At 64.0% G+C, this 27,851-nt stretch overlaps 3 protein-coding genes across 7 annotated transcripts in view; 2 read left to right on the forward strand and 1 right to left on the reverse strand.

Moving 5' to 3' along the window:
• The window catches only part of AP2A2 (adaptor related protein complex 2 subunit alpha 2), a 67,686-nt gene extending 62,770 nt beyond the window's left edge, over positions 1-4,916 (forward strand). For all 5 annotated transcript variants that reach the window (XM_033402576.2, XM_004278083.4, XM_033402575.2 and 2 more), the window contains 6 exons: positions 999-1,088; positions 1,745-1,868; positions 2,821-2,937; positions 3,027-3,096; positions 3,241-3,375; positions 4,166-4,916. In XM_033402576.2, coding sequence (XP_033258467.1) covers positions 999-1,088; positions 1,745-1,868; positions 2,821-2,937; positions 3,027-3,096; positions 3,241-3,375; positions 4,166-4,243 — 614 coding nt within the window. In that variant the 3' untranslated portion in view covers positions 4,244-4,916. The remainder of the gene's footprint in view (positions 1-998; positions 1,089-1,744; positions 1,869-2,820; positions 2,938-3,026; positions 3,097-3,240; positions 3,376-4,165) is intronic.
• A 5,868-nt stretch (positions 4,917-10,784) lies between these two features.
• Positions 10,785-13,617, forward strand: LOC125965172 (uncharacterized). The gene is made up of 5 exons (XM_049713411.1): positions 10,785-11,396; positions 11,441-12,577; positions 12,668-12,827; positions 13,281-13,519; positions 13,612-13,617. Exons 1-5 carry the CDS (start codon positions 10,785-10,787, stop codon positions 13,615-13,617), a joined length of 2,154 nt encoding a protein of 717 aa, XP_049569368.1.
• A 35-nt stretch (positions 13,618-13,652) lies between these two features.
• On the reverse strand, positions 13,653-27,307 carry MUC6 (mucin 6, oligomeric mucus/gel-forming). Its single transcript, XM_049713412.1, has 32 exons — positions 27,034-27,307; positions 26,711-26,773; positions 26,053-26,293; positions 25,857-25,983; positions 25,484-25,574; positions 25,294-25,403; positions 24,913-25,120; positions 24,604-24,726; positions 24,068-24,188; positions 23,822-23,960; positions 23,631-23,735; positions 23,435-23,507; positions 23,211-23,348; positions 22,790-22,951; positions 22,617-22,711; positions 22,392-22,524; positions 22,069-22,318; positions 21,938-21,990; positions 21,737-21,846; positions 21,130-21,281; positions 20,841-20,982; positions 20,645-20,755; positions 20,109-20,294; positions 19,792-20,031; positions 19,238-19,394; positions 18,910-19,053; positions 18,621-18,692; positions 17,438-17,686; positions 16,980-17,342; positions 15,769-16,418; positions 13,706-15,724; positions 13,653-13,664 (listed from the first exon to the last, which is right to left on the reverse strand). The coding sequence occupies exons 1-32, from the start codon at positions 27,305-27,307 to the stop codon at positions 13,653-13,655; spliced, it is 7,113 nt and encodes a 2,370-aa protein (XP_049569369.1).
• Between the last annotated feature and the right edge of the window lie 544 nt (positions 27,308-27,851).

Here is a 27,851-nt window from a genome sequence, read left to right on the forward strand (position 1 = left end):
CCCACGTTCACAGTCACCAAAAGGTGGAGGCAACCCAAGTGTCCATCCCTTTGAGTGGATACACAAAATGTGGTTTAAACACACACTGGAACATTACTCAGCCTTAAAAAGGAAGGAACTTGTGACACAGGCTACACAGGGTGAGCCTCGGGGACATCACGCCCAGCGAAATAAGCCAGTCACAGAAGGACGAATCCCGTCTGATTCCACTCACGTGGGGTCCCTGCAGGAGTCCCATCCACAGAGACGGGAAGCAGACGGTGGGGCCCGGGGCTGGGGGAGGGGAGGGGGTGAGTGTTCATGGGGACAGAGCGTCCGTTCGGGAAGACGGAACGTTCTGGGGATGAAGGTGGGGAAGGTAACACGACCATGTGAATGTGCTTCGTGCCCCGCCCTGTGCGCCTAGAGATGCGGAGACGGTAAATTGCAGGGTATATGGTGTATGTTTTACCACATTTTAAAAAAAAGCTTTCTGTTCCCCCCAGCCCCCCAAAATTGTGCCCACTGGCTACTGGGGCTGTTGCCGAGGGGCCCTGTGGGCTGCTGGCCCCGCCTCCCTCTTGGCACCATCGTGGAGCCTTGTCTGCGGAAACGAGTGGAGGGTGGGAAGGCAGCGCATCTGCCCCGTGGGGCCCCTCAGACTCCTTCTCACTGAGGACGGACGGAGGTGTTCGTTTCTCATTGGATGAAGGGGTTAGACTCCGGGCCATGGTGGCGTCACCCAGGAGCCGTGGTGTTTCTTAGGCTGTCGGGGAGGCATGCCTACCTGTGCGTCCTCTTCAGGAGATTTGAAGTTCACGTTCCATTCTGAATTCTGAGGGTGTAAAGACGTTCACAGAGGTCTGTGTGGCGGTTTCTGCTCTGCTGGCTCCGAGCCCCCCAAGTGCCGAGGCCGAGGGCTCGGGCGTCACTTGTGTGGGCCGGGGGCTTTGCTTTCCTCCGTGCAGCTCAGGAGGCTGTGGCGTGTCGTGGGAACAAGCTGCTTTGCTTCCTTCTAGGCCGGATGTTCATATTTTACGGTAATAAGACTTCCACGCAGTTCCTGAGCTTTACTCCTACGCTCATCTGTTCGGACGACCTCCAGGCCAATATCCTTGGTTCCGTTGCCCCTAGGCCCCTGGCAGAAGCGGGTGGAGGATAGACTAGGAGGGCGTTTCCAGGTGCTGTTAATGCAACCTCGGGGTACCTTCCCACACTCAGGTTGCTTGTTTATAACGCTGGTGAAGTACATGCAGGCCTGTTCCGGCCTCCACATCTGCTGGGGCTCTGGTCTCCTTGGGGAGTCTCCCAGGGAGCTGCTGCCCAGGCAGAGCGAGTGATGGGCCACCTGGGACGAGCTGCGACCGGAGACGGTCCCATATAAATGGCAGAACTGGGACGTGAGCTTCTCCAGCCCATCAGCCTTGCCATCCAGGTGTCCTGTTCCCGCGATGATGGGCCACCTGGGTAAAGTGAGGGCGAAGGAGGCCCAGCTTGACCACCGAGGATGCTGCCTTCCCTGGAAAAGCCGTGAAGCAGGAATCTCCTTACTACAGGCCAGATCTATTTTTATTTTAAGATAAACACGCTTTAAACGTGGACCGTTAAAGCTAAATGTTTAAGTTATTAAAAACACACGTATGGCAGGTTTCGTCCGAGGTCAGGATGTGAGCTCCGACTCCTGCCGGGCCCCTTCTGGAGCCTCTCTGAACTCGGGGCTCAGCCCATGTTCCCAGCGTCGCCACAGCTTCCTTGACACATGCACATCTGAGCCTGCAGACCAAGCCTGTGGACCCCACCGTGGACGGGGGCGCGCAGGTGCAGCAGGCTGTCAACATAGAGTGCGTGTCCGACTTCACCGAGGCGCCCGTCCTCAACATCCAGTTCAGGTGGGAGCCCCGGCCGAGGCACCAGCCGCTCTTGCTGGACGCGGGGGTGTCAGGCTGGGCCGGCACGTGGCTGTGACGCGGGACCTCTGCATCCTTCCTTCAGAGGGTGTGGTGAGGACCGAGGGGTGACCTGCCGTGCACACTCCAGAGGCGTCTGCTACAGGGGGGTGTGGGAAGTGGGGGAGGGAAAGGGTGCCTGGGTCTGGGACGCCAGATGGGCGGGGCCTTCTTCCCAAGGCCCGGGGCTTTCAGGCGAGAGACCGAGGGGCCTGTCCCGCTGCGGGCGCTGCGCAGCCTGCTGCTCCAGAGGCCAGCCGCCCGGCGCTGGGCCCACCAGGGCCTCGTCTGGGGTGTGAGCGCCTGTGTGTTGTACTCTGAGCGTACACGTCGGCCTGACTGTTTTTTCTGACGTGTCTGTTGCTTCTCGGCTCGTTCCTGCCGTCTTTCAGCGACTGTGGTAGAGTGTGCTTCCCAGCCTTCCCTGTTGGGTATTTGTAAGGTTAACTTTTGAAAAAGCACCTTTCCAAATACAAAGTATACAGGGACCTGCAGATGGTGTACTTTGTAAAATTTAGGGAAATAGACGTGCAGAATTTTTCTTTCATTCCGTAGGCACACTGTTTTCTTTTAGTCTTTTCATGGAAAAAAGAAAAAACCCACACGATTTAAACTTGGAGTTGTAGGACACGGACTGCTGGGGAACGGGAAGAGGCGGCGCCTGTCCCCGGCGCTGCGACCAGCCCAGCAGCCTCGGCCGGGGGTGGCGGGGGCACGTTCCCTGACGTCCTTGGCCATCGATGACGGTGCGCCGGAGATGGACCAGCCTCCCTGGAGCCCTGGGCCGCCCTTCCAGATCTCTCCGCCCCGCCTTTTGCACGCGGCCCCCCTGTGCCCTGGAGGTGGCACACTCGGGACGTGGACTCTTCCCAGCATGCCTCTGTGTTGCTCACAGGTATGGGGGAACCTTTCAGAATGTGTCTGTGAAGCTGCCTATCACACTCAACAAGTTTTTCCAGCCCACGGAGATGGCTTCTCAGGATTTCTTCCAGCGCTGGAAGCAGCTGAGCAAGTGAGTGGCGCCCTGTCCCCCCCGGGTGGGTGGGGGGCCTCGGCTCTGGCTCAGCTGACGGCACTCGCGCTGGCCTCGGTTTCCCACAGTCCCCAGCAGGAAGTGCAGAATATCTTCAAGGCGAAGCATCCAATGGACACAGAGATCACCAAAGCCAAGGTAAAGGTCTTGCTGTGGACGTTCCCAGGGTCGGGACACGACCGGAGTCCTCAGAGGAGGCTGGCGGCTTCTCGCCTCGGAGAACCCTCCACCTCTGCTGGCGCCGACGCAAGGGGCTCCTGTTTCTCCTGGTTCTTCCCACAGATTATTGGCTTTGGTTCTGCGCTCCTAGAGGAAGTCGATCCTAATCCTGCAAACTTTGTGGGAGCTGGTATCATACACACCAGAACCACCCAGATTGGATGCTTACTGCGTCTGGAGCCGAATCTGCAAGCCCAGGTCAAGCCCCTTGAGGGAATCGCTGAATACGCTTGCTTTTTTTTTTTTTTTTTAACTGTGGTGTAATTCACACACAGTGAGATATGCAGATAGATCCCAGATGTGGTAGTTTGATGTGTTTCGACAGATGTGTACACCTGTGTAACCACCACCACCCACCCGTTGGTGTGTGTAGCATTTCCATCGCCCCAGAAAGTTCTCTGGCACGCCCGCATCAGCCCCGGCCTCCCTAGGAGGCAGCGCCGTGTGGCCCAGCGTGGGACCCGCCTGGCCCCAGGCTCCAGCAGTCACCGTGTTGCTGCTGTGTCCACGGTGGGTCCTCGTGGAGCACGTGGCCCTCCTTTGTGGGGAGTTGCCACTCTGGTTTGCCCAGCCCTCCTGTCGATGGACATCAGGCTGCCCCTGTTTCAGGAGGCATTGAATACGGCTGCCGCAGACATCCGGACATGCCTTTGCGTGGGCATGTTTTCATTTCACGTGGGGAACACTCAGGGTGGGATTGCCGGCTCATGGGGTCTGGGCACGGTCAGCCTTGCTGTTCCGACAGCGATGCGGTCTCAGACGCCCACCAGCTGCGCATGAAGTTTCCAGTTGGTCCACATGCACACGAGCACTTGCTGATGTCAAACTGTTTTATTTTTGCCACTGAGAGCGTGTTCGTTGCTTGAACCTGTCAACAGTGGCACCTCCAGGGACGGGCTGAGCAGGGGGCCTTGAGGGGCCGCTGGGCGGGGCTGGCCCCGCGGTGTCTGCCCTGGCACCGCCACTGACCTTCTGTGTCCTGTTTCAGATGTACCGACTCACGCTGCGGACGAGTAGAGAAACCGTCTCACAGAGATTGTGTGAATTGCTTTCGGAACAGTTTTAATCAACAAGGACGGAGGGTCAGGCTCCTGTGTCTGCGTTTTTCTTCATCTCCACTGTCGTCTTCGTTGCCATGCCGCAAGTCCACGCCCTGTGTAGTGTTGCAGCCCCGGGTGCCTCCCAGCCCTGCTTCTCTGGCCTCGTCCCTTGTGGGGATGGATGGGAGCCTGTGTGCCGTCGAGGAAGAAGAGGCTCAGCCTGGACCCAGTCGTCCTGCCAAGTCAGGAGGAGAGGGGCGTGGATCCCGGGATTAACTCTTATAGAAATCAAGACAGTTCTGTGGCTAAGTCTACAAATTAAAGGGAATTTAGAAGTTTGAATGAAAATGGAAAATTGTTTGAAATTTTATCAAGATGCCAAGGCTGTCTTATTGACAGTTCATCTCTGATGCTCTGAGAGGAGAGGCAGCGTTCTGTCTGCCATGGCAATAGATCTTGGCTACTTGGATGGGAGACGGGGAGGCAGCCCAAGGGTATGTCCACACGGGGCCCAAGCGCCGACCTCGGCCAGGGTGAGAGCACAGTGCCAGGGGGCTTGCTGGGGCCGGGTTCTGAATCTAGAAGTTAGACAGGGTTGTGTTCTCAATGACGATCAACAAAAACACGTATCCTGGCTGGATTTAGTTCTATTTTCCTTTTTCCCAGCACTGTGTTCTTAAAGTGAGATCTGTAAAGCCATCTGACTGAGACCTCATGTGTGCAGTGCTGGGGGGTGGGGGATTCCTGGTGGCTCTGGAGGGGGTGTACCTAACCTCATGCATCTTTGGGTTTCAAATGAGTGCACTGTCACCACAGTGGCCCAGGACTGGTTCCCGATTGTGATGGCAGGGTTTGTTGTGGGCCAACAGAGAAGATTTCTGGAAGGTGAGCTGGTCTCTTCCCTGTGCAGTGACCTAAAGGTGCCGGGGTCATGATTGCAGGCCAGGGTGCTGTGGACCTTGGCCTGTGCAGTGGGAGGAGGGAGGCCTGAGTGTGGTCAGGAAGCAGAGAGCAGAGTGGGGATGAGCTGGCACCTGTCCCCCCACCCCTCCGTGTGCGCGGCTCTCACGTGCTGTCCCCTGCGCCTCGAGATGCCGAGGCGAGGCCTGTGTCCTGTTAACAGCAGATGTGCCAGGTGGGTGGCAGGCACAGGCTGCAGGTTTGTCCTCGACAGACACGTCTGCTTTCGACACTGAGGGGCCCAGGAAGAGCTGGGGCCCTTGTTGGTTACCCTGGTTTTCCAGCAGGGACCGGGCTCCCTGCCGTGCGGTGGGGAGAACCACGTGGGGCAGGGGAACACAGTGGCCCTGTGCCGTGGTGCGGGTTGCGGGGAGGCAGCTTCTGGGAGTCGCCATGTGGGTACTTGGGGCCTCCCACACTGCGGACGCCCCACTCAAGGTTCCCACACCCACCACCCTGTGCAGCCCCTGCAGTGCGCAGTGGTGGAGGCTGAGGCTTTGTGCATGTGGTGGCAGCATGGCCGCTGGTGGCACTGCTGTGCACTGCAGATGGATGGCGTGGCCGTCGTGCTTTTGTTCAAGGTGCGGGACGGTACGCGGTGCTTGGGCTCCAGTGTTTGGACTGCCAGCCCGGGGCTGGTTTCTTATGTCAGCCGACGCCCTCCCTCCACCCACCATTCTGGGTGAACAAATGCTGGGGTGGCGGCTGGAACGTGTGTGGTCTTTGGAGGAAAAGGCGCCCGGCATACGGCTCAAGGTCCCGTCCCGTGGGGCTGCGTGGGGCGCTGAGAACCGATGATGCGGGCCTGTCCTCCGGAACCTGTTCCCCAGTCACGGGGGTGGAAGCTGAGGTGTGTCGAGGTGACGTGCCTTTTGCTCTGCACTTGGGTTCAGGACGTGGGCTGAGCCTGTGGGACTCATCCTGGTGGGGCCTGCGGCCTGGCCTTGGCTCCCCCCACTCCGTGGTGCGCGTTGGGGGCCTGCCTTCTAGGGGCCTGCGTCTAGGGGCCAAGTGGGCCCAGGGGTTCCTTCTTGGGGGGTGAGCCCAGCCACAGGCAGGGTACAGGGTCCCACGGGACGGAGGGCCTCACAGGAGAGTAGTGCTGAGCTGGGAAGGGTGAGAGGGCCTGCAGGGGAGGGGAGGGGAGGGGAGGGAGGGGAGGGGAGGGGAGGGAGGGGAGGGGAGGGGGGAGGGGAGGGGGAGGGGAGGGGAGGGGGGAGGGGAGGGGAGGGGGAGGGGAGGGGAGGGGAGGGGGAGGGGAGGGGAGGGGAGGGGGGAGGGGAGGGTGAGGGGAGGGGAGGGGGACGGGGGGGAGGGGAGGGAGGGGAGGGGAGGGGGGACGGGGGGAGGGGAGGGAGGGGAGGGGAGGCCGGGGGCCCACAGTGGCACCCCTTCTTGGCCCATGCTTGTGCGGGTCCGACCCCGTGAGCTGGACGCGGGTGTGGGGACTCACAAATGCCCGAGGGGCGCAGGAGACAGAGCTCAGGAGGAGCAGAGCTCAGGAGCCTTTGTGCCTTGACAAGTGCCAGTTTATTTGTTGTCTGTTCATGGTGCACAGGGCCTGGTGCCCCCTCCCCAGGGTGAGCTTTGCTGGTGGGCAGGCGGTGACGCTTGCCTCTCCCTTCCCTTCCCCGACTGCAGGGCCCCTCTCCTCGCTGTGACCCGAGCCTCTCCCCCACCGTTCTCTGCTTGGGCGGCCCCTGTTTCCCCAGGAATCCCCTCTGCAGCAGCCTTCCTCACTCCTGCCACCGGGGGTGGAGTTCTGGTCCCAGCAGGACTGGAAGGCTGCCTTCGAAGGCCGGGAGGCTGTGTGGATGGGCGGTGGGCAGTGCCCTGTGCAGTTCCGAGGCTGGCAGTGCAGGGCAGCCTGCTGGGTTTGGTCAGGGTCTGCAGGACCTTTCTCTTCAGATGCCTGGGTGAGCTGCATCTGAGGGCTCTTTGAGGCCACGCCCTGTGCCTAGGAAAGGGGCTGCTGGGCACAGTGAGTCGGGGGGAGCGGGGTGCCGGCGGCGCGGCTTGGTCCTCACTCCCGGGGCCAGGTCTCTAGTCTCCGCAGCGCTGGGAGCGGCACGTGCAGCTGCTGAATACCTGTAGCGTCAGCGTCAGCCGCCGTCCCCTCACCCTGGGGTCTGGGCAGGGCAGCACGAGCTGCTTCTCATGGGAGCCGAGGGGGTGGCAGCAGCTACACTTGGTGTCCACTTGCATGGTGTCAGTGTTGAAGCTGCGGAGGAGCGGCGGCGGGGAGCGCAGGTCAGGACGGCGGCCTCGGGAATGCTCCTGCCCCTCCCCGGTCGCTCGGAGAGGAGGACCAGGGCCCCAGGCTGCGCCTTCGCGGAGGGGCTGGCCTTGCATCGCTGGCCTCCCCGGCTCCCGGCAGGTGTGGTGGAGGTGGGTGTGGGCCGGGGCCACCCGATGGGGCAGCACACTGCCTGGGCCGGGACCTCGCGGTGGACCTTCCCCAGCTTCCACTGGGAGCGCCTCTGTCGAGCAGGGCGGGTTCCAAGTCCGGGACCTGGACAAGGGCCGCACGGGGCCGACAGCTCACCTGGCCGAGGAGGCGCATACGCCCTCGCAGCGGGTCACCGTCACGTTGGCCGTGCACCCCTGGTAAGTGACCTCTTCCTCAAACTCCCTCACGCTGCAGGTCCCTGGGAGCCGAGAGTCAGGCATCAGATGGTGGCCCTGTGGCGGGGCTGGAGGACAGGTGTGGCCTCTGGGGGCTCCGCACCTGGCCTGCTTAAGGGCAGGAACTGACATACGTGGCTCTGGGCCTCGGGTTTTAACCCCCTTTTCCTGGGGCATGGTGGATAGTGCCGGCGCCGCCAAGGGAAGGCTGCCAGCTGCCTGACAGCTTAGATCTGGGTGCGGCTGTGTGGGCGCCGCCAGCACGTTAGTGCCCACGGTGGCATCTTCCCTGGGCCCCCACCCTGCACTCGAGCCCCTGCCCCAGGCCATCTCCCCTTGTCCGAGCCCCACTGAGCTCAGACCTCATGGCTTTGCATGGGAACAAAGCCTGATAGCAAGTCTCTCACTGTGTGTTTTCTTCCTGAAAGTTGGCTACACTGGGAGTCCCCAAGGGTCAAGGGTTTTCTCAGAGGACGAGGCAGATTCCCAGCACTGGCCCCAGCCTCCCTCTCCACCTCCCCTCCTGGCCTGACACCAACCTGCGGGCAGAGGTGTTTCTGGTCTGGTGGGCTCAGTACCTGCGGTAGCGATGGGGTATGATATCAGCGTCCCCTGAGGGGACGTTTGGTACCACAGGAGCTCCCTGCAGGGGTGTGGACCTGGCTGTGAGCTCTGTCCTGCATCTGTCCCAGTGGACAGACTGTAGTGGGTGCCCTGACAGCTGGCAGAGCAGTGCTGCCGTTAGAAGCTGCCAGTGTGGGACTGGAGTGGAAAAGCAAAGGCTGGACAGTCTCTCCTGCCTTCCCACCTGCCCCCTTCCAAGGCCTCCCTGTGGCCTCGAGCCCTGCTGCCCTGCTTTTCCACTGGAGGTGGGACAAGAGGCCTGGCGGGCACGGGGGTCTTCCCTGTGGCTCCCACTGTCCCCAGCCCTCCTCCCCTCCTGCTCTCCTGCTCCCTCGCCCCGCGCCCTGGGTCGCCTCTTCCTGGGCAGCCTCCACCCAGTCCTTGTCCCACAAGAGGAAACACTTTTTTTTTCAATACCGTCCTGCAGTGGTGGACAGCCCTGCTGGGGGAAGGCTGGGGGTGTGAGAGGGGGCGGCTGCCGGGCAGGGGAGGGGGTGTCCTTGGAGGACGGGGGTGCTTAGGCAGGCCTGGAGCGGGAAGGCAGAGCAGAGCTGGAGGCGCCTGCAGCACTGAGACCTGGGTGGGCGCCAACCCTGGAGTGCAGGCGCCCCGGCCGCTAGTCCCAGCTCGGGCCCCGACGATCACCTGGGGTGAGGCGTGTGCCTGCTTTCTGCAACTGGGGGGAGGGTTGCGAGAGTTGAAACTCCAGGTCCTTCTGAGCTCTGCAGAGGGTTGCCGTGGAAGGCTGCTGAGGGGGGTCACCTCAAAGGGAGGCCAGGACTGCAGCAGGGACGTGGAGGGGCGGGGGGCTGAGGGAGGCAGGTGCAGGACAGTCAGGCCCTGACGTGGGGAAGGGGGCGACCTGGGAGAGGCCAGGTGCCCATTTAGGCCAGACTGGAATTCACTGGAGCTGTGCCCTGAGAAGAGGGGAGAAAGGATCTGGGACCTGGCCAAGAAAGGCCGAGGAGAGGCCCCGAGAACATGTAAGCAACATACAGCAGAGGACAGGCTGGAGAGGGGGTTGGGGGAGATGTGACTTGGCCACTGCCTGCTGGTGGGGGCCCTGTCCTTCTAGACACCCCCAGGACACAGCTGAAGCACCAAAGCTCAGAGGCCTGGAATGGCATTCCAGGGCTGGTCAGAGGCCAAGCTGCAGCTCCCCCAGGCTGTGCCCGACCCCGAGTCTGCTCAGTGCCCTGCGCTGCCTGGCCGTCCCCAGGCAAGGGAAGTGAAGGCTTTAGGGGGAGGGAAGGAGACACACCTGCTGCAAGGGCTGGGCCAGCCTCTGTGGGTGTGTGCAGGTCATGATGGGGCGCAGCAGAGGTGGGAGCAGAGGCCGAGAGGCAGTACCCATAGGGTCATCAGGAAATGTGAGGGGACAAGAAAAGGCGGAGATCCCATGGGAGTGGCCCAGAGTATTGTCCAGAGCGGAGAGACAAGGCTGAGAAGAAGCGTGCACCACAGGTCATGAGGTGGCTGCAGAGATGTCACTCACCTGGAGAGCTGGGTAGAGATGTGACGAGAGAGGAGGTGGACTGGCCCCTGGTGGAAGAGGACCCGGCAGTGGGAAAGGAGGAGCTTCCATGCGTAGTGATGGAGCCGGTCAGGAATACGCTGGCCGGCAGCCCGGTGGTACTTGGCTGTCTGGTGGTGAGGTTGGTGGCTGGGGAACTTGGGATGGCTGTCACTCCCAGGGTGGAAGACAGGAGGCCCTGCGTGGGGGCTCGGGTCGTGAGAGAGGTGGACTTTGAGGTAGTGGACCGAGAGGACAGAGCTGAGGAGGTGGGCTTGCTGGGTGTGGTCTGGGATGTAGACAGGACCATGGTACTGGGAGTGGGGAGAGGGGACAGCGTGGGAGAGGATGGGGGTGAGAGGGAGGGCCTGACGGACACGATGGTGGCTGGGGAAAAGCGGCTGGCAGACAGGGGGGCTGTATGTGATATGGTCACGGGTGCAGAGGGGGAAGGGCTGTGCGGAGCTGAACTAGCGGTTGGGATGCTCTGTGAAGTGGAAACTGCTGAAGGTGATGGGGAATATGATATAAAAGGAGGAGTGGTGTGTGAGGACACGTGAGAAGGAAGAGAGGAAGTAGCGGGCAGGGAGGAGAGAGTGGAGGTGCTGGATGAAGACGAGGGGTAATGTGGAAGGTTCGACACAGAAACAGAAGTGGTGAAAGGACTTTGGCTTGGGTTTAGAGATGGAGAAGATAATGTAGAGCTAAAGCTAGAGCTTTGTGGTAGTACTGTGCTGACTGAGTTCTGGGCTCGGGTGGTACCTGTTGTGGTCTTTGTCAGTGGCGGGGTTCTGGGTGTGGAGGTCCCTGTTGTGGTCTTTGTCAGTGGCGGGGCTGTGGGTGTGATGGTACCTGTTGTAGTCGTTGTCAGTGGTGGGGCTGTGGGTGTGGTGGTCCCTCCTGTGGTCTTTGTCAGTGGCGGGGTTCTGGGTGTGGTGGTTCCTGTTGTGGTTTTTGTCAGTGGTGGGGTTCTGGGTGTGGAGGTCCCTCTTGTGGTCTTTGTCAGTGGCGGGGCTGTGGGTGTGGTGGTTCCTGTTGTGGTCTTTGTCAGTGGTAGGGCTGTGGGTGTGGCGGTCCCTCTTGTGGTCTTGGTCAGTGGCCGGGCTGTGGGTGGGGCAGTCTCTGTTGTGGTCTTTGTCAGTGGTGGAGCTGTGGGTGCAGAGGTCCCTGTCGTGGTCTTTGTCAGTGGTGGGCCTGTGGGTGTGGCGGTCGCTGTTGTGGTCTTTGTCAGTGGCGGGGTTCTGGGTGTGGTGGTCCCTGTTGTGGTCTTGGTCAGTGGGGGGGCTGTGGAGGTCTGTGTTGTGGTCTTTGTCAGTGGCGGGGCTGTGGGTGTGGTGGTCCCTGTTGTGGTCTCTGTCAGTGGCGGGGTGGTGGGTGCGGCAGTCCCTGTTGTGGTCTTGGTCAGTGGCCGGGCTGTGGGTGCGGCAGTCTCTGTTGTGGTCTTTGTCAGTGGCGGGGTTCTGGGTGTGGAGGTCCCTGTTGTGTCTTTGTCAGTGGCGAGGTTCTGGGTGTGGTGGTCCCTGTTGTGGTCTTTGTCAGTGTTGTGGCTGTGGGTGTGGTGGTCTCTGTTGTGGTTTTTGTGAGTGGTGGTGTTCTGGGTGTGGTGGTCCCTGTTGTCTTTGTCAGTGGTGTGGCTGTGGGTGTGGTGGTCTCTGTTGTTGTCTTTGTCAGTGGTGGGGCTGTGGGTGTGGTGGTCCGTGCTGTGTTCTTTGTCAGTGGCAGGGTTGTGGGTGTGGTGGTCCCTGTTGTGGTCTTTGTCAGTGGCGGGGCTGTGGGTGTGGCGGTCCCTGTTGTGGTCTTTGTCAGTGGCAGGGTTGTGGGTGTGGTGGTCTGTGTTGTGGTCTTTGTCAGTGGTGTGGGTGTGGTGGTCCCTATTGTGGTCTTTGTGAGTGGCAGAGCTGTGGGTGTGGCGGTCTCTGTTGTGGTCTTTGTCCGTGGTGTGGCTGTGGGTGTGGCGGTCCCTGTTGTCTTTGTCAGTGGCAGGGTTGTGGGTGTGGTGGTCCCTGTTGTGGTCTTTGTCAGTGGCGGAGCTGTGGGTGTGGCAGTCTCTGTTGTGGTCTTTGTCAGTGGCGGGGCTGTGGGTGTGGTGGTCCCTGTTGTGGTCTTTGTCAGTGTTGTGGCTGTGGGTGTGGTGGTCTCTGTTGTGGTCTTTGTGAGTGGTGATGTTCTGGGTGTGGTGGTCCCTGTTGTCTTTGTCAGTGATGTGGCTGTGGGTGTGGTGGTCTCTGTTGTGGTCTTTGTCAGTGGTGGGGCTGTGGGTGTGGTGGTCCATGCTGTGTTCTTTGTCAGTGGCAGGGTTGTGGGTGTGGTGGTCCCTGTTGTGGTCTTTGTCAGTGGTGGAGCTGTGGGTGTGGCGGTCTCTGTTGTGGTCTTTGTCAGTGGCGGGGCTGTTGGTGTGGTGGTCCGTGCTGTTGTCTTTGTCAGTGGCGGGGCTATGGGTGTGGTGGTCCGTGCTGTGTTCTTTGTCAGTGACAGGGTTGTGGGTGTGGTGGTCCCTGTTGTGGTCTTTGTCAGTGGCGGGGCTGGGGGTGCGGCAGTCTCTGTTGTGGTCTTTGTCAGTGGCGGGGCTGTGGGTGTGGGGGTCCCTGTTGTGGTCTTTGTCAGTGGCAGGGTTGTGGGTGTGGAGGTCCCTGTTGTGGTCTTTGTCAGTGGCAGGGTTCTGGGTGTGGAGGTCCCTGTTGTAGTCTTTGTCAGTGGTGGGGTTGTGGGTGTGGTGGTCCCTGTTGAGGTCTTTGTCAGTGGCGGGGCTGTGGGTGTGGTGGTCCCTGTTGTGGTCTTTGTCAGTGGCGGGGCTGTGGGTGTGGCGGTCTCTGTTGTTGTCTTTGTCAGTGGCGGGGCTGTGGGTGTGGTGGTCCGTGCTGTGTTCTTTGTCAGTGGCAGGGTTGTGGGTGTGGAGGTCCCTGTTGTCTTTGTCAGTGGTGTGGCTGTGGGTGTGGTGGTCTCTGTTGTGATCTTTGTCAGTGGTGATGTTCTGGGTGTGGTGGTCCCTGTTGTGGTCTTTGTCAGTGGCGGGGCTGTGGGTGTGGTGGTCTCTGTTGTGGTCTTTGTCAGTGGTGGTGTTCTGGGTGTGGTGGTCTCTGTTGTGGTCTTTGTCAGTGGCGGGGCTCTGGGTGTGGTGGTCTCTGTTGTGGTCTTTGTCAGTGGTGGTGTTCTGGGTGTGGTGGTCTCTGTTGTGGTCTTTGTCAGTGGCGGGGCTCTGGGTGTGGTGGTCTCTGTTGTGGTCTTTGTCAGTGGTAGGGCTGTGGGTGTGGCGGTCCCTCTTGTGGTCTTGGTCAGTGGCCGGGCTGTGGGTGGGGCAGTCTCTGTTGTGGTCTTTGTCAGTGGTGGAGCTGTGGGTGCAGAGGTCCCTGTCGTGGTCTTTGTCAGTGGTGGGCCTGTGGGTGTGGCGGTCCCTGTTGTGGTCTTTGTCAGTGGCGGGGTTCTGGGTGTGGTGGTCCCTGTTGTGGTCTTGGTCAGTGGGGGGGCTGTGGAGGTCTGTGTTGTGGTCTTTGTCAGTGGCGGGGCTGTGGGTGTGGTGGTCCCTGTTGTGGTCTCTGTCAGTGGCGGGGTGGTGGGTGCGGCAGTCCCTGTTGTGGTCTTGGTCAGTGGCGGGGCTGTGGGTGTGGTGGTCCCTGTTGTGGTCTTTGTGAGTGTTGTGGCTGTGGGTGTGGTGGTCCCTGTTGTCTTTGTGAGTGGTGATGTTCTGGGTGTGGTGGTCCCTGTTGTGGTCTTTGTCAGTGGTGGGGCTGTGGGTGTGGTGGTCCATGCTGTGTTCTTTGTCAGTGGCAGGGTTGTGGGTGTGGCGGTCCCTGTTGTGGTCTTTGTCAGTGGCGGAGCTGTGGGTGTGGCGGTCTCTGTTGTGGTCTTTGTCAGTGGCGGGGCTGTTGGTGTGGTGGTCCGTGCTGTTGTCTTTGTCAGTGGCGGGGCTGTGGGTGTGGTGGTCCGTGCTGTGTTCTTTGTCAGTGACAGGGTTGTGGGTGTGGCAGTCCCTGTTGTGGTCTTTGTCAGTGGCGGGGCTGGGGGTGTAGCAGTCTCTGTTGTGGTCTTTGTCAGTGGCGGGGCTGGGGGTGCGGCAGTCTCTGTTGTGGTCTTTGTCAGTGGCGGGGCTGTGGGTGTGGTGGTCCCTGTCGTGGTCTTTGTCAGTGGCGGGGTTCTGGGTGTGGTGGTCCCTGTTGTAGTCTTTGTCAGTGGTGGGGTTGTGGGTGTGGTGGTCCCTGTTGAGGTCTTTGTCAGTGGCGGGGCTGTGGGTGTGGTGGTCTCTGTTGTCTTTGTCAGTGGTGTGGCTGTGGGTGTGGTGGTCCCTGTTGTGGTCTTTGTCAGTGGCGGGGCTGTGGGTGTGGCGGTCTCTGTTGTTGTCTTTGTCAGTGGCGGGGCTGTGGGTGTGGTGGTCCGTGCTGTGTTCTTTGTCAGTGGCAGGGTTGTGGGTGTGGAGGTCCCTGTTGTCTTTGTCAGTGGTGTTGCTGTGGGTGTGGTGGTCTGTGTTGTGATCTTTGTCAGTGGTGATGTTCTGGGTGTGGTGGTCTCTGTTGTGGTCTTTGTCAGTGGCAGGATTGTGGGTGTGGTGGTTCCTGTTGTGGTCTTTGTCAGTGGTGTGGCTGTGGGTGTGGTGGTCTCTGTTGTGGTCTTTGTCAGTGGTGGTGTTCTGGGTGTGGTGGTCTCTGTTGTGGTCTTTGTCAGTGGCAGGGCTCTGGGTGTGGTGGTCTCTGTTGTGGTCTTTGTCAGTGGTGGTGTTCTGGGTGTGGTGGTCTCTGTTGTGGTCTTTGTCAGTGGCGGGGCTCTGGGTGTGGTGGTCTCTGTTGTGGTCTTTGTCAGTGGCAGGGCTGTGGATGTGGCGGTCCCTGTTGTGGTCTTTGTCAGTGGCAGCGTTGTGGGTGTGGTGGTCCCTGTTGAGGTCTTTGTCAGTGGCGGGGCTGTGGGTGTGGTGGTCTCTGTTGTGGTCGTCAGTGTTGTGGCTGTGGGTGTGGTGGTCTCTGTTGTGGTCTTTGTGAGTGCTGGTGTTCTGGGTGTGGTGGTCCCTGTTGTCTTTGTCAGTGGTGTGGCTGTGGGTGTGGTGGTCTCTGTTGTGGTCTTTGTCAGTGGTGATGTTCTGGGTGTGGTGGTCCCTGTTGTGGTCTTTGTCAGTGGCGGGGCTGTGGGTGCGGCGGTCTCTGTTGTTGTCTTTGTCAGTGGCGGGGCTGTGGCTGTGGTGGTCCGTGCTGTTGTCTTTGTCAGTGGCAGGGCTGTGGGTGTGGCGGTCCGTGCTGTGTTCTTTGTCAGTGGCAGGGTTGTGGGTGTGGTGGTCCCTGTTGTGGTCTTTGTCAGTGGCGGGGCTGGGGGTGCGGCAGTCTCTGTTGTGGTCTTTGTCAGTGGCGGGGCTGTGGGTGTGGTGGTCCCTGTTGTGGTCTTTGTCAGTGGTGATGTTCTGGGTGTGGCGGTCTCTGTTGTGGTCTTTGTCAGTGGTGGTGTTCTGGGTGTGGTGGTCTCTGTTGTGGTCTTTGTCAGTGGTGGTGTTCTGGGTGTGGTGGTCTCTGTTGTGGTCTTTGTCAGTGGTGATGTTCTGGGTGTGGTGGTCCCGGTTGTGGTCTTTGTCAGTGGCGGGGCTGTGGGTGTGGTGGTCTCTGTTGTGGTCTTTGTCAGTGGTAGTGTTCTGGGTGTGGTGGTCTCTGTTGTGGTCTTTGTCAGTGGTGGTGTTCTGGGTGTGGTCGTCTCTGTTGTGGTCTTTGTCAGTGGTGATGTTCTGGGTGTGGTGGTCTCTGTTGTGGTCTTTGTCAGTGGCGGGGCTGTGGGTGTGGTGGTCTCTGTTGTGGTCTTTGTCAGTGGTGGTGTTCTGGGTGTGGCGGTCCCTGTTGTGGTCTTTGTCAGTGGCGGGGCTGTGGGTGTGGTGGTCTCTGTTGTGGTCTTGGTCGGTGGCGGGGCTGTGGGTGTGGCGGTCTCTGTTGTGGTCTTGGTCAGTGGCGGGGCTGTGGGTGTGGTGGTCCCTGTTGTGGTCTTGGTCGGTGGCGGGGCTGTGGGTGTAGGCTCTGTTTCTGTGACAGGGACGTGTGTCGATGTGGGTGGGGTGCCAGTTGGCTTTGGGCTGGAGGAGGTAGCATGGGGCTCCGTTGATGTGGTGACTCGGTGAGAGGTTGGAGCCACCAAGGAGGTGGCAGATGTTGACACGTTGGGGGGAAGCGTCTGTGGGTGTGATGGGGTGGGGTAGGTGGTGGCGGTCCAGAAAGGTGTTCCTGTGGGCGGACCTGTTGTGTGGGTGGTAGTGGGGACAGAGAGGGTGGGGGTGGAGTGAGTGGTGAAGGGGGTGTGTGGCATGGGGGGTGTGGCCGTGGCGGTGTGTGTTAGGGAGCTGGATTCAGAGTGTGTGGTGTGACTGGTGTCCGCCTCGGCCCTAGCAGTGGTGGCTCCTGACAGTGGACTGGTGTGTGTTGTGCTGTGGCCTGTGGTGCTCTCCGGGGGTCGTGGGAGGTCCGTCTGCTGTGTCTCCTGGCTGACAGGGGCTTCAGGGGTCCAACGGTGTGTTGAGAACGCTGTAGAAAACAGTGGTGGTCAGTTCACTCCTCCTCGTTACCCTGCCTTTGGGTGGGACCCGTTCATCACCCACACCTTCCACATCGTCCTCCTCACATGTGGCTTCTGTGTGTCCCTGGTGGTGTGTCCAGGAGTTTCCTGAATGACTATCTCGTTCCTTTCCCAAGCCCCACCCTGGCATTCTCTGTGGACCCTTGTTGCCTCTCAGCTGCTTGTAGTGGGCTTTGGGGTCCCTCCCCGGCAGCCCTGCGTGTCTCTGTCCCCTCGACGCTACTCTCAGGGCGGCCGTTGTTCGAGTGGGCTCGGCTATCCCTGCATGGCTCCCCTGCCGCTGGCCTTGGGAAAGGCTTCTCTTCTCGCCTGCTGTCAGGGTAATCGGAGGTTTGGGGCGCTGCCCCAGAGTCGGGGCCTGCACTTGGGTCGGGGGCCTTTTGGAGCCCTGGGGCCTTTGGATTCCCTTGGTGGGGGTGGCCGTGGTGGATGGGCGCTTGGGTACCGTGGCGGGGGAGATGTGCAAAGAGGAGCGTGCTGAGTCAGGCAGGCTGCTGCCTCCCTCGGACCTGAGCCGGTCCTGTGTGGTCGTGGGGGTGGCCCAAGGCTGCTGTCTTCCACGCGGCCCCACATAGCTTGGGCTGGGTGCTGGGGCTGCCCCGCTGAGGCCCCTCTGTGGGGACGGGCAGTGGTGGCATGCTTACTTGCGGGGGACACTGTGGAGGTCCCTGATGTTGCCGGGGTTGGTGGGGCTGCTGTGGTTCGCGCCGTGGACCGAGCTGTGGACTGCGTGGCTGTGTCGTGGGAGGATCCTGTGGGCTGTGTTGTGGCTTGGGTCACGGTGGGTGCCGTGGCTGTTGGCCTTCGAGTGGCCGTGGTGGCCGGCACCGATGTGGCCCGTGTGGTGACGGTGGAGGTGGTTTGAGGTGAATCTGCAGGGAACAGCGCCCGACATCCCCTTCAGCCCCGTCCACACTGCCACGGGTGCTTCCTCACCCACCCCGGGGCCCTGGCCCGGGGGCCCTACCTCCTGAGGGGACTGTTGGTTGTGTCTGGGTGGTGGGGGCTGTGGCTGTGGCCGTTGGCGTGGCCGGAAGGCTGGGTGTCCGGGTCAGGGCCTCAGGTGTGGCCGGGGAGCTTGGCGAGGGTCTGGTGGAGCTCAGCGCAGTGGTGCTGGGGGTCACTGTGGTGCTGGCCGTGGCTGTGGTGGGCCTGGTTTCCGTGCTGTGGGAGCCTGAGTGTGGCACACATGCTGTTGTTGTGGGGTAGGGAGCTGCTCTGGCACACCCTTTGGGAGGAGCCCTTCACTTTCCTGCTGGGCCCCCAAGCCACGCGGGCTGGGCAGCGGTCCTCATGGCAGTGGGGGCTCCCGGCAGGGCGTGTGTCCTTTGGCCCTGCTGTGCTTGGTGGCCAGGCAGCAGGGCCCAGTGGGGCCTACCGAGCCCCTCCCGTCTGACTTCCTGGTCAGCACCTGCCGCCCCCACCGTGCCGAGCAGCCCAGGGCCAGCGCAGCTACACCCTGCCCCGCCCCACGCCCGCAAGCCTGGCTGCGGCCTCTGGGCGGACAGACACAGGCTGGGCTGGCTGCAGCCTGGCTGGTGGAGCCGGGGAGGAGCCCCGGGAGAGAGCCTGCTTCACCTCGGCCCTTGCATGTGTGCAGTCACCTGCCGTGGGCAGCGGCACGGTGGGTGATGCCGCCGCAAGAGGAGGGGCGGTTGGGGGTGCTGCCTCCCCGCCCCGTCTCCGCCTGCCTGGGCCCTTCAGAGCCTTCGGCTGTGCCCCCAGGGTGTGAGGCAGAGGACGCGGGGGATGGAGCTACCGCAGAAGTGCCGGGACCCCTGCTCCCCTCTTCTCTCCCCTCCTCCCATCTCTGCACCGACGGCCTGGCAGGGAGTGGAGGGGCCAGCTGGGGTGCTGCCCAAGGGTAGCTGCAGGTAGTGTCCAGTGCCCACCGGGCCGCCTGCTGCTGAACTCCCAGGAGGTCCCTGCTCTGCACCCACACACCCCAGCAGGCTGGCGGGGCCTGGGTGTGCCCTGTGGCTGCAGGCTGGGTGAGTGGATGTTTGGGGAGGGGAAGGGAGGCGAGGGCCAGTCCCTTTCCCTGTGTCTCTGGCTGTGCCCCTGGGGAGTGGGGGTGCTGGGAGGCTGGCCAGTTTGGGCAGGAGCTGCGAGCTCTGGGCGGGGGCGTGGGGGGTTCTTGGGCAGTGGACTGAGCTTACTGCACGGCAAGCACATCCCCTTGTCGTGATCGAAGTACTCGTTCTGGGAGCAGTTGTAGCAGCCTGAGGGGGGTGTGCAGAGAACAGCCAGACCTCAGTGTCCAGAAGCAGAAGCCCCTTTTCCCCAGGCCTGGTCGCCCCCCCAGCCCCGGCTCTCCTGGCCTCTCCCCCGATCCCCAGGCACAGGTGCCTGCCTGGGTCCCCACTGTCAGACACACCCCCACATCCCACCCGCCAGCAGGCCTTCCCCTCCTCCCGTCTCCTTCTCTGCGCCCAGTACCTTCGATGTTGGGCCCCGGGAAGCTCTGCAGCAACGCGGGGCAGAGGCACGGCTGGTAGTGCCACGTACAGCTGGCCTCCTGGGCGTACTGGTGCTTGCCGCCGCCCGCCTGCGTGTGGGTGTTGTAGAAGTCGCAGTAGATGGCTGCGGAGAAGGGCGCCGTCAGGCGGCAGAGCTGGCCCGGGAGCCCGCACCTGCCAGCGGGCTCAGGGTGCCTCTGCCTCCCTGGGGGTGCTGCCCGCCCCCCGCCCCCTGCCCAGGGGAAGCGCTGCAGCCGGACATTCCGCCTGTGGCCCCGCGGAGGCCTTTGGGCAGGAGTGGGACTCACGGCAGAAGTCTGGGGACCGCCAGTCCACGCACACGCCCTTGTCCACGCAGGCCTTGGCGTAGGCGGCCACAGCGTCACACAGGCACTCGCAGTCCCCGCCGGTGTCACACCCACACGTGTCGCGCACGCAGGCCTCATAGTAAGGCAGGCGGTACACCTGCGGGGGCCGACTCTCAGCGTCAGGGCGGGGCCAGGCTCCTCCCGGCTAGCCCTTCCCTGATGGCTTGGCCGCTGAGCCCGGGGCGCCGGCCAGGGTAGGACCGGGCACTGGGGGGGCACCTGGCCCTGACGGCTTGGCCGCTGAGCCCGGGGCGCCGGCCAGGGTAGGACCGGGCACTGGGGGGGCACCTGGCCCTGAAGGCTTGGCCGCTGAGCCCGGGGCGCTGGCCAGGGTAGCACAGGGCACTGGGGGGTACCTGGCCCTGACGGCTTGGCCGCTGAGCCCGGGGCGCCGGCCAGGGTAGGACCGGGCACTGGGGGGGCACCTGGCCCTGACGGCTTAGCCGCTGAGCCCGGGGCGCCGGCCAGGGTAGCACAGGGCACTGGGGGGGCACCTGGCCATGGCAGGCGGCGAAGGTCTGGCTGTTGATGATGCTGCACTTGCGCTCAGCCCAGGAGCGACGGAAGGCGTTGAGGCTGCAGGGGTCCTGCGTGAAGGTGGTGTCCCCGCACAGCGGGCTCTCCTTCCAGGAGTTCACGAACTCCAGCTCGCTGGACGCCAGGTACTTGCTGCGTGTCTGGAAGTCGTCCTTCATGTTCCCGTTGTAGTTGCCGCACAAGCCGCAGAGGGCGTCCTGCGGGGGCTGGTGTCAGGCGGCCGGCAGGCAGGGACTCACCACTCCCTGGGGCTGTGGGGTAGGGGCGGCGGTACCTGGGAGGCACGGGCGATCTTGATGAAGACGGTCATGTGCTTGTTCCAGATGAGGGTCAGGTTGTACGTGCTGCTGACGGTGGCGTCCAGCACCAGGTGCAGGGAGCTGGCCTTGACCTGGAAGTGCACGCCGGGGTCCTCCCCGCTGACTGTGTAGTTCCTATCCGCCAGCGTGATGGACAGGCCCTGTGGGGTGCGGCTGTCACAGGATGCCTGCCCACGTCCTGGGTGGCCACTAAATGCCGCTGGGCTCTGCCTCCCGGCCTGAGCTCTCCATGGCAGGGCCAGCCCTGGCCTGGGGGGTCTGCCCTCTAGAGCCTTCTGTCGGCAGAAGGTTCCAGAACATGCTGGAAACTGTGTCGAGGGCTGAGGGTCAGGCTTGTGGGAGAACCCCTACCTGCTGTACGGTTGTCCAGTTCCGGGGACACTGCTGCCGTGATGTGGGCGTGGAGGCCAGGGCACAGGGCCCTGAGGGCCCCGAGAGGCCAGGCCCTGGGGCCCTGGGGGGAGGTTGGGAAGGCCACCCGCCTGCTCACCCCCAGGAAGATCTTGATGGCCCGTGAGCAGGTGACGCCCGACTTCCCACACACGACATTCTCTGTAAGGATCTTGAAGGTGGGCTGCGAGTCGCTGGCGCCACAGCCGTCCTGTGGGGAGACGGCGCTGAGGAGGAGCCGGCCCTGTGGCCCCCCAGGCCCCCCGTGGCCCCCCGTGGCCCAGGCCAGCACTTACTGTGGCCAGGATGTACTCGCAGTTGCCATCAAACACGAAGCGCTGCCCATCGAAGGTGACCACGTGGCCCTCCCCGTAGAGGGTGCAGGTGGATGGGCAGTGGGCACTCTGCTGGCACGTCCACGTCCCCCTAGAGCAGATGCTGTGGGAGGAGCAGGGCATTCTGGGGTGACTGGGGCACACGCACCCCCGCAGGACCCTGACCTCGTGGGTTGGTAGGGGCCCCTGCCCGCCCCAAGGGCTCAAGGACAGTTGGGCCACCAGGTCTGTGGGTAGGGCTGTGGCTCACCAGCTCTTGCAGTCCGTGTGGAGCTCGGCGCCCTGGGGATAGGAGACGCCTGCAAACTCGCACGGGCACTCCTCGGGGGGCACGCACTGTCCGCTGGCGTTCTCGTAGAGCCCCTTGGCACAGACACAGCCAGGCTCACACTTGGTGGGCACCTGCAGGGAGGAGGGTCAGTGGCCCCTGGAGGGTGGCCCTGCTAGCTGCCCCCGCAGCCCTGGGACCTTCTGAGACTCCCCAGCGTTCTCCCCAGACCTGCTCCCTGCGTCCATCCTGCTCTGGGCCTTCCCTTAGCACAGCTGCCCCTCTCTGAGGGGCATCACCTCTGCGGCATGGCTGGGCTGGTGTACCCTCACCCCAAGCTGGCAGGGCCCACGGTCCCCACAAAGGAGCACACCCGGCGGCCACGCCACCAGTCACGCGCGTCATGGGACGGTGGGGATGGAGCATGGCCCGCCTTTCGTGAGGGGTCTGTGGGACTCTTCTTGTGGGCCAAGGAGAAGATGTCGGGGCGTCCGCCGTGGGAACGTCTAACCCAGGGTGTCCCCGGCGCCCCGGGCAGTGGAGCCTGCCCTCCGCAGAGCACTCTTGCCCTCGCTCCACCTGGTCTTACACAGGGGGTGCCGGTGGCTAGCATCTGGCAGGTGGGAGCGCAGGCTGCCCCGAACTTGTCCTCCGAGGACTGGCTGCAGGACTGGAACGTCTTGGGGGCCGAGCAGGTTTCTGCAGAGACAAGGGGCATGGGGTGAGGCAGGCCCAGAGGGGCCGAGGCACCCACAGTCCAGCTTCGCCAGCCTCGGCTACAGCTACGTACCCAAGAGCATCTGAGGCTGTGCCGGGCAGCTCAGCCGCCCGTTGACGCAGTAGCTGCAGGAGAGAGGCCCGGTGAGCGCCGCCTGGGCTGGGCTGCAGGCCGGGTGGCCACCCTCTGGACCCCTCGCTCACCAGATGACGCCATTGACCATGGTGGACTGGTCGGCCAGGATGAACTTGGAGCTGTCCAGGAGGCAGGGACACTGGGCCTCACGCACGCACTCAGCCTTGTGGTTCAGGTAGGTGCCCTCAGGGCAGTTGCAGCCGTCCACGGGCACGGCGCTGGGGTGGCACTCGACCTCGCGGTCGGACAGAGACAGGCACGTGCGGTCACAGGCCTGGCTGTCGTAGCTGAACGTCTGGTTGCCTGTGCAAGGGGTGCCTGCGGGGGACCCGGAGTCAGGCCCGGTGCGGGGGTGTGGGGGGCGGCACCAGCCCCGCCGGCCCATACGCACTGCAGTTGTCCACGCTGCTCCTCCAGCCCGGGAGCAGGACGCCCCGTGAGGTGCACGTGAGGGCGTAGTCGCCCAGGGCGGCGCAGATGTGCGGGAAGGTCTCCTCGTAGTTGCAGGCCTGGTACACGCACCTCTGTGGGCAGACAGGGGCCGTGGGTGCCCACCCAGGACCCCGAGGGTGCCCCCTGCGCCACCCCCCGCCCTGCTGCCCACGGGGCCGCCCACCTTGTAGAAGGGCTTGGGGTCCACGGCGGCGTGGCACCTCTCGAACACCGTGCCCTTCTTCACCAGCACCGCGCAGTGGGTCTCCGCGCACACCTCTGGGGGGCAGGCCGGCGTGGGTCAGCCGTCCGCCGGGGCCTCCCGCCCACCCCGCAGCCCTCCTGGATGGCACCCACTGTTGAGCTGGCTCATGGAGCAGGGGTCGGTCTCACGCTCGCGCGCGGCTGGGCAGTTCCCTGCCCGCCAGGAGTCCACGAAGAGCGAGGCGGTGCCCTCGGTGATGCCCATGCTGGTCATGAAGTCGTCCGTCGTGTCCCCGTTGAAGTTGCCGCAGAGCCCTGGGCCGGCCGGACGTGAGGGTGGACTGGCCCATGCCCCTGTCCTGCCCCGCCCTCCCCAAAGCCCGTCTTCTCCCCTAACCACACCCCGGGCGAGAGGCCATGGCTGGCTACACCCCTGGGAGGACCAGCCGGCCAGGTGGAGCCGGCCTGGGCCGTGAGTGCCCGACACCCTGGGTCAGAGCAGGGCTCTGCTGGGCCCCTCCTCTTCCGGAGTGGCCGAGCTGGGTGGGGACGGGGCAGCGGGGGAGGGACTCACCTCTGGTCTGGCCTCTGAACTGGGGCCCGGCAGTGATGTACACCTGGAACAACGGCCACAGCTGGATCACGAGCTCCAGCCCGAAGGTGGTGACCATTTGCAAGTGGGTGGATGTCTGCCTGAAGACCGTGATGTTGCCTGAGGGGACAGGGGCCTCAGCAGGCGGCCTGCTTTGGGGGCAGGCTCGTGAGGCCCCGGGTGCTGGGGGGGAGCTGAGGACGTACGAGTCTCATACGGCAGCCGCTTGGTGTCCCCGTTGTTGGTGATCACCTCGTCCTGAGAAATCACAATTTTGTCCTGCGGGGAGGGTGGCTGAGTTACGGGGGGCTGGGAGTTGGGGCCAGGCAGGGTGGAGGGGGAGCTGGGACGCATCTGCTTGGGGCCCCGGGTGGGCGCAGGTGGCAGGTGGGGTGGCCTCACCTGGCTGGACACGTAGATGACAGCGACCAGCGATGTCTCCGAGTGCGAGTACCCAGACTTGTCGTACACGGCCATGAGCGAGCCCCCGTCGGGGAGCTGGGGGCTCTGGGAGGAGGGGCGGCTCAGCACAGGGGGCCCGGGCTGTCACAGCGACCCGCCGTGGCGGCCCCCAGGCGGAGGCTGCGTCCTACCTGGAGGAGGATGTAGGTGCAGGTGCCGTGGAAGCGGTAGGGCCTGGCGTCGAATGTGGTGACGAAGGAGCCGCCCTCCAGGGCACAGCGCCTGGGGCAGGGCTGCTCCACGCACTCCCAGCGGCCCCCAGAGCACCGGCTGTGGGCGAGGAGGCGTGACCCAGATGGCCCCCAGGGCTGAGGCCGCCGCATCCCCGTCCCTGCCCCCAGCCTGCCTGCACGCCCCTCCTGCTGCCCTGCGCTCACCAGGTCTGGCAGGCGGCTGTCGTGACCTCCCCAGGGGCGAAGACTACCCCGCTGAGCATGCAGGGGCACTGGGGGACAGGCACGCAGCTGTGGTTTTTGGAGATGTCGTCCAGAACCATACCTGCGGGAGAGGGGCTTCCTGGGGCTGCGGGCGCGGAGACCCCTCCCGCCCTCCTGCTGGGCAGCCCCTCTCCCACCCTGTCCCGCCCAGGGGGAGGGGCTGGGGGTGCCCCAGGAGAGCCTCCGCCTTCAGCCCCGCCTGCCTCGCCGCCTCCCGCCCCCTCGTGCTAGGTGCCGCTCCTCATTGGGCAGCGGGCCCTGTCCAGCGCAAACCCCGCCTCTGCCCACCACCTTACTCCCCGCCGACTGGCACATGCGGCCGTGGCCCGGGGCGTCTGTGAGCACCGTGAAGGCAGAGCCCTCCCCGGGCCAAGCCCCCGCAGAGTGTCTGGGGGTTCCGAGCATCGGTGTGGGCGGAGCGGATGCCCTGTCTCCAGGCTCCTTTGCAAGGGTCCTGGGAGAGCAGCTGTCCTCACCTTCTGGGCAGAAGCAGCCGAAGGTGCAGAAGCCGGAGCAGCTGCGCCGCGGGTTGGAGCAGGTCTGCACGCAGGTCTCGCCGCACTCCCGGTACACCTGGTTGGCTGGGCACTGGCCCACAGCTGCAGGTCCGTGTGGCCCTTGTGAGAGGGGTCGGGCGCCCAGGGCCTGGCCACCCACCCGACCCTGGCCGAGGACTCAGGCCAGCCCCTCCTCCACCTGGGTCTTCTCTGTCTCTCAAACAAGGGGAGATTGGGGGCATCGTGTCTGGGGCCCTGGCCCTCCCCCCGACCCTCCCCAGGACTCACAACAGAGGCCAGGGCCCCGCCAGCTGTTGACGGGCTGGCCGGCCATGCTGCACTGGCGCGAGTACTCAGATAGCGTGGCACAGCTGCAGTGGTGCCGGCCGGGCTGGGCACACGTGGCCATGTCCACCTGGCAGCTCAGCAGGAAGGGCTCCTTGGGCACGTTGCACTCGCGGGACACCAGGGTCAGCAACTGGATGCAGGTCTGGGCCTGGGCACAGGGACACTCAGGGTCATAGGTGTCAAGGCCACATCCCACACCACGCGTGTGACTTGGCAGTCTGGGGGTGTCGCTGGCCTTGGGACCCTGCCAGATCCCGTGAGCCGGCCCCACCCTGGCTGAAGGGCCCCCTTGGCCCCGGGGAGCCCGACCGCCTCACGTACGTTCTCTGCCTGCGGGACCCGGGGGCTGGGGATGGCCTCATAGGCACAGATCTCGTTGGGGTCATCCAGCTTCTGGAGGGCGGCGTACTTAGGGGGTTCCAGGAGTTGCCCTGGGGTGAGGGGTGGGGCAGGGTCAGCACCATGGTTGCTGGGCCACAGAGGGGTCTCTCCACCACTTCCCCCCACCTACCGTCCTCGCTCAGAAACTCATTGGCCTTCTCGCCGTCGAAGTTCCCACACAGCCCACACATCTTGCCCATGTGCTTCTTCTCCACCAGGACCTGGAGGGGTCGGGCACCGCCGTCGGGTGGGCGGGGAGGCGCACAGGACTCCCAGGGCCCCAGGACCCCTCGGAAGCTGCTCACGCCTGCTCCAGGGACCCAGAGCACCCCTCACGGGGAGGGTCCTGGCACCATGCCACCCCAGGGTCTGTCCGCCCGGCTCCTCCCAGGGGACCTCCATTCGTGCTCGATGGAGGGAACTGAGCCAACAAAAAGCCCAGGCTCCTGGCCCCAATCCCCAGGAGGGCAGCTCCGCCACCCAGTCCCCTGCTGTGTCCTCACCATGAGGTGGGCGCCCGGACCCCACATGACCACCAGCTCCAGCTCCAGCTGCTTGGCCACCAGCCGCACGCTCTGGCCAAAGGGTGTGATCTGGAGCCCGTTGCTGGTGTAGGGCAGGCTGACGACCCTGCAGGGTGACAGCAGTCAGCGGCCGCCCCTAGGGGCCCCAGCCGCCCGGCCCGGCTCTGCAGCCTACCCCACATCCTTGACGGAGATGACCGCCTTCTGCACAGTGACCACAGAGGCCCCCAGCTCCACGATGACCCGGGAGATGTTCCCGCTCGGCCCTCGCCGTAGCTGCACGCTGAAGGTGGACGAGGCATCCTTGCACATGGCCGCAAATATGTAGTTGCAGGTCCCCGAGAAGTCATACGTGTGGCCGTCGAAGGTGGTGAAGTGGCCGGGCCCCCACGTGGAGCACCAGCCCCTGTCTGGAGCTGCGGAGGGATCGGGCGGGGTCTCGGGGCCCTGCGTCCTCCCGGCTGGTGGGGCAGGTCTGGGGCCCCGGGGAGCCCACACTGGCAGACAAGAGGCCTCCCAATTTCCAGGCCCTCCTGGGGTGGGCGGGAGAAGGGCCCCGCGCCCCACACCCATCCCCTGCCTGCGGGAGCGCAGGCCTCTGATGTGGTTGGGGTCTGTGGCCCCATCAGCCCTGGGGTCTGTAGGACATGAAGCTGCAGCTTAGCCCCCATCCAGCAGGGGCAGCAGGGGCAGCAGGGGCTTGTCTCCCCCAGGTGAGGGTGGTCTGAGGCTCTTCCATAGCTGGAGGCCCTTGTGGAAACACCAGACACGGTTACCCTGTAGCAGGGCCATGGCCGGTGGACACGGGGACAGGGGGCTGCCGTGACCCTCACCTGTCTGCGGGGAGTCCTTCAGCCTCCGGAGGCCTGGGGGCACCAAGGAGCTGTCGTCCAGACCTGCGTGGACAGGGCCCGCGGTCAGTGTGGGGCTGCCCAGCTCTGCTCGAGGGCTGTGGCCGGCAGCATGTTTCGGGTGAGCCAGGCCCGGGGCACGGCAGGGAGTGCGGGGAGTGCCAGCAGGGCTGCTCCTGGGCTGCACAAGCTCCGCCGTCCCCGCCGTCCTTTCCTTTGGTTGCCTCAGAGGGACCTCTCTGAGCTGTCACCTGCTGGGGCTGGGGACACGGTGGGGATGAGGCCCCGCCCCCAGGCACACGCACGCGTGGAAGGGCAGTGAGTGGGGGGCGGCCGCAGACGCTGGGAGCCGGGAGGTCCCTGGGGAGATGGGGTCCCGAGAGTGGGGCTCAGGGCTGGGCGAGCTGGGCCCCGGCTGTCCGTGGCGTCGTCTGTCCCGCGGCACCTGCAGGTCTGCCCGCCGGGCTCCAGGCACTGGCTCGCTCCCCAGAGAAGCCTGGGCGCCGCGCACGCAGGTGGCGTGTGATAAAGGGGCTCCTGGCTGTGCTGGCTCCCAGTGGGCTCCCGTGTGGGCCTCATGGGGGGTAGTAGCTGCAGGTGGGGGTGAGGAGCCCTGAGCCCAGAGGGGTTCGGTGGTCTGCAAGTGGCGGGAGGTCCAGGGAGAGCTGGGCAGGGGTGCCTGGGCGTCTGTGGGTGACTTGGCCGGTGGCGTGCCGCTGTCCGGCTACACCCGCCGAGTTCCCAGCCCAGCCCACCTCGGGTCCACTCCCTCTGGGGTCCGTGCGCGCTCTGCCGCCAGCTCAGAGGCTGAGTGAGGCTGAGGCCCGCGGAGGACTTCTCCCTCTTCTGGGCCCTAAAAGGGGCTGTTTCTTTGCTTCCTTCCTCCCTGTCAGCTTCCCGGCGCTCTGGCTGTTGCCGGAGAAATGCCCGGTGACGCTGCTTGCGGCGACGGGGCAGGAGGCACGGGCCCAGCCTCGCCTCCCCTCTCCCTGCCCTGCTGCAGTCCTCCCTGCGGCCCCGTGGGCCCTGTGGGAGATGAGGCCCAGCGCCGGCGGGCGGCAGAGTCATCGCTGAATGCGGCCCCCGGGGTCCCGTCCCTGCTGCTCCCCGCCGCGCCCCCTTT

This window comes from Orcinus orca, chromosome 8 (genome assembly GCF_937001465.1).
Source record: "Orcinus orca chromosome 8, mOrcOrc1.1, whole genome shotgun sequence".
In the NCBI taxonomy this organism is placed as follows: Eukaryota; Metazoa; Chordata; class Mammalia; order Artiodactyla; family Delphinidae; genus Orcinus; species Orcinus orca.

Excerpts from the sequence above, each read along its gene's own strand:
- LOC125965172 (XM_049713411.1), top strand. The coding sequence starts at position 10,785 with ATGGTACCTGTTGTAGTCGTTGTCAGTGGTGGGGCTGTGGGTGTGGTG. Across the intron at positions 11,397-11,440 it reads TGGTCTTTGTCAGTGGCGGG|GTTCTGGGTGTGGTGGTCCC; the intron begins GTTCTGGGTGTG and ends GTCAGTGGCGAG. Across the intron at positions 12,578-12,667 it reads GTGTGGAGGTCCCTGTTGTG|GTCTTTGTCAGTGGCGGGGC; the intron begins GTCTTTGTCAGT and ends GTCCCTGTTGAG.
- MUC6 (XM_049713412.1), bottom strand. The coding sequence starts at position 27,307 with ATGAGGCCCACACGGGAGCCCACTGGGAGCCAGCACAGCCAGGAGCCC. Across the intron at positions 25,404-25,483 it reads TGAGTTTCTGAGCGAGGACG|GGCAACTCCTGGAACCCCCT; the intron begins GTAGGTGGGGGG and ends CCCTCACCCCAG. Across the intron at positions 23,736-23,821 it reads GCACCTACATCCTCCTCCAG|AGCCCCCAGCTCCCCGACGG; the intron begins GTAGGACGCAGC and ends CCCTCCTCCCAG.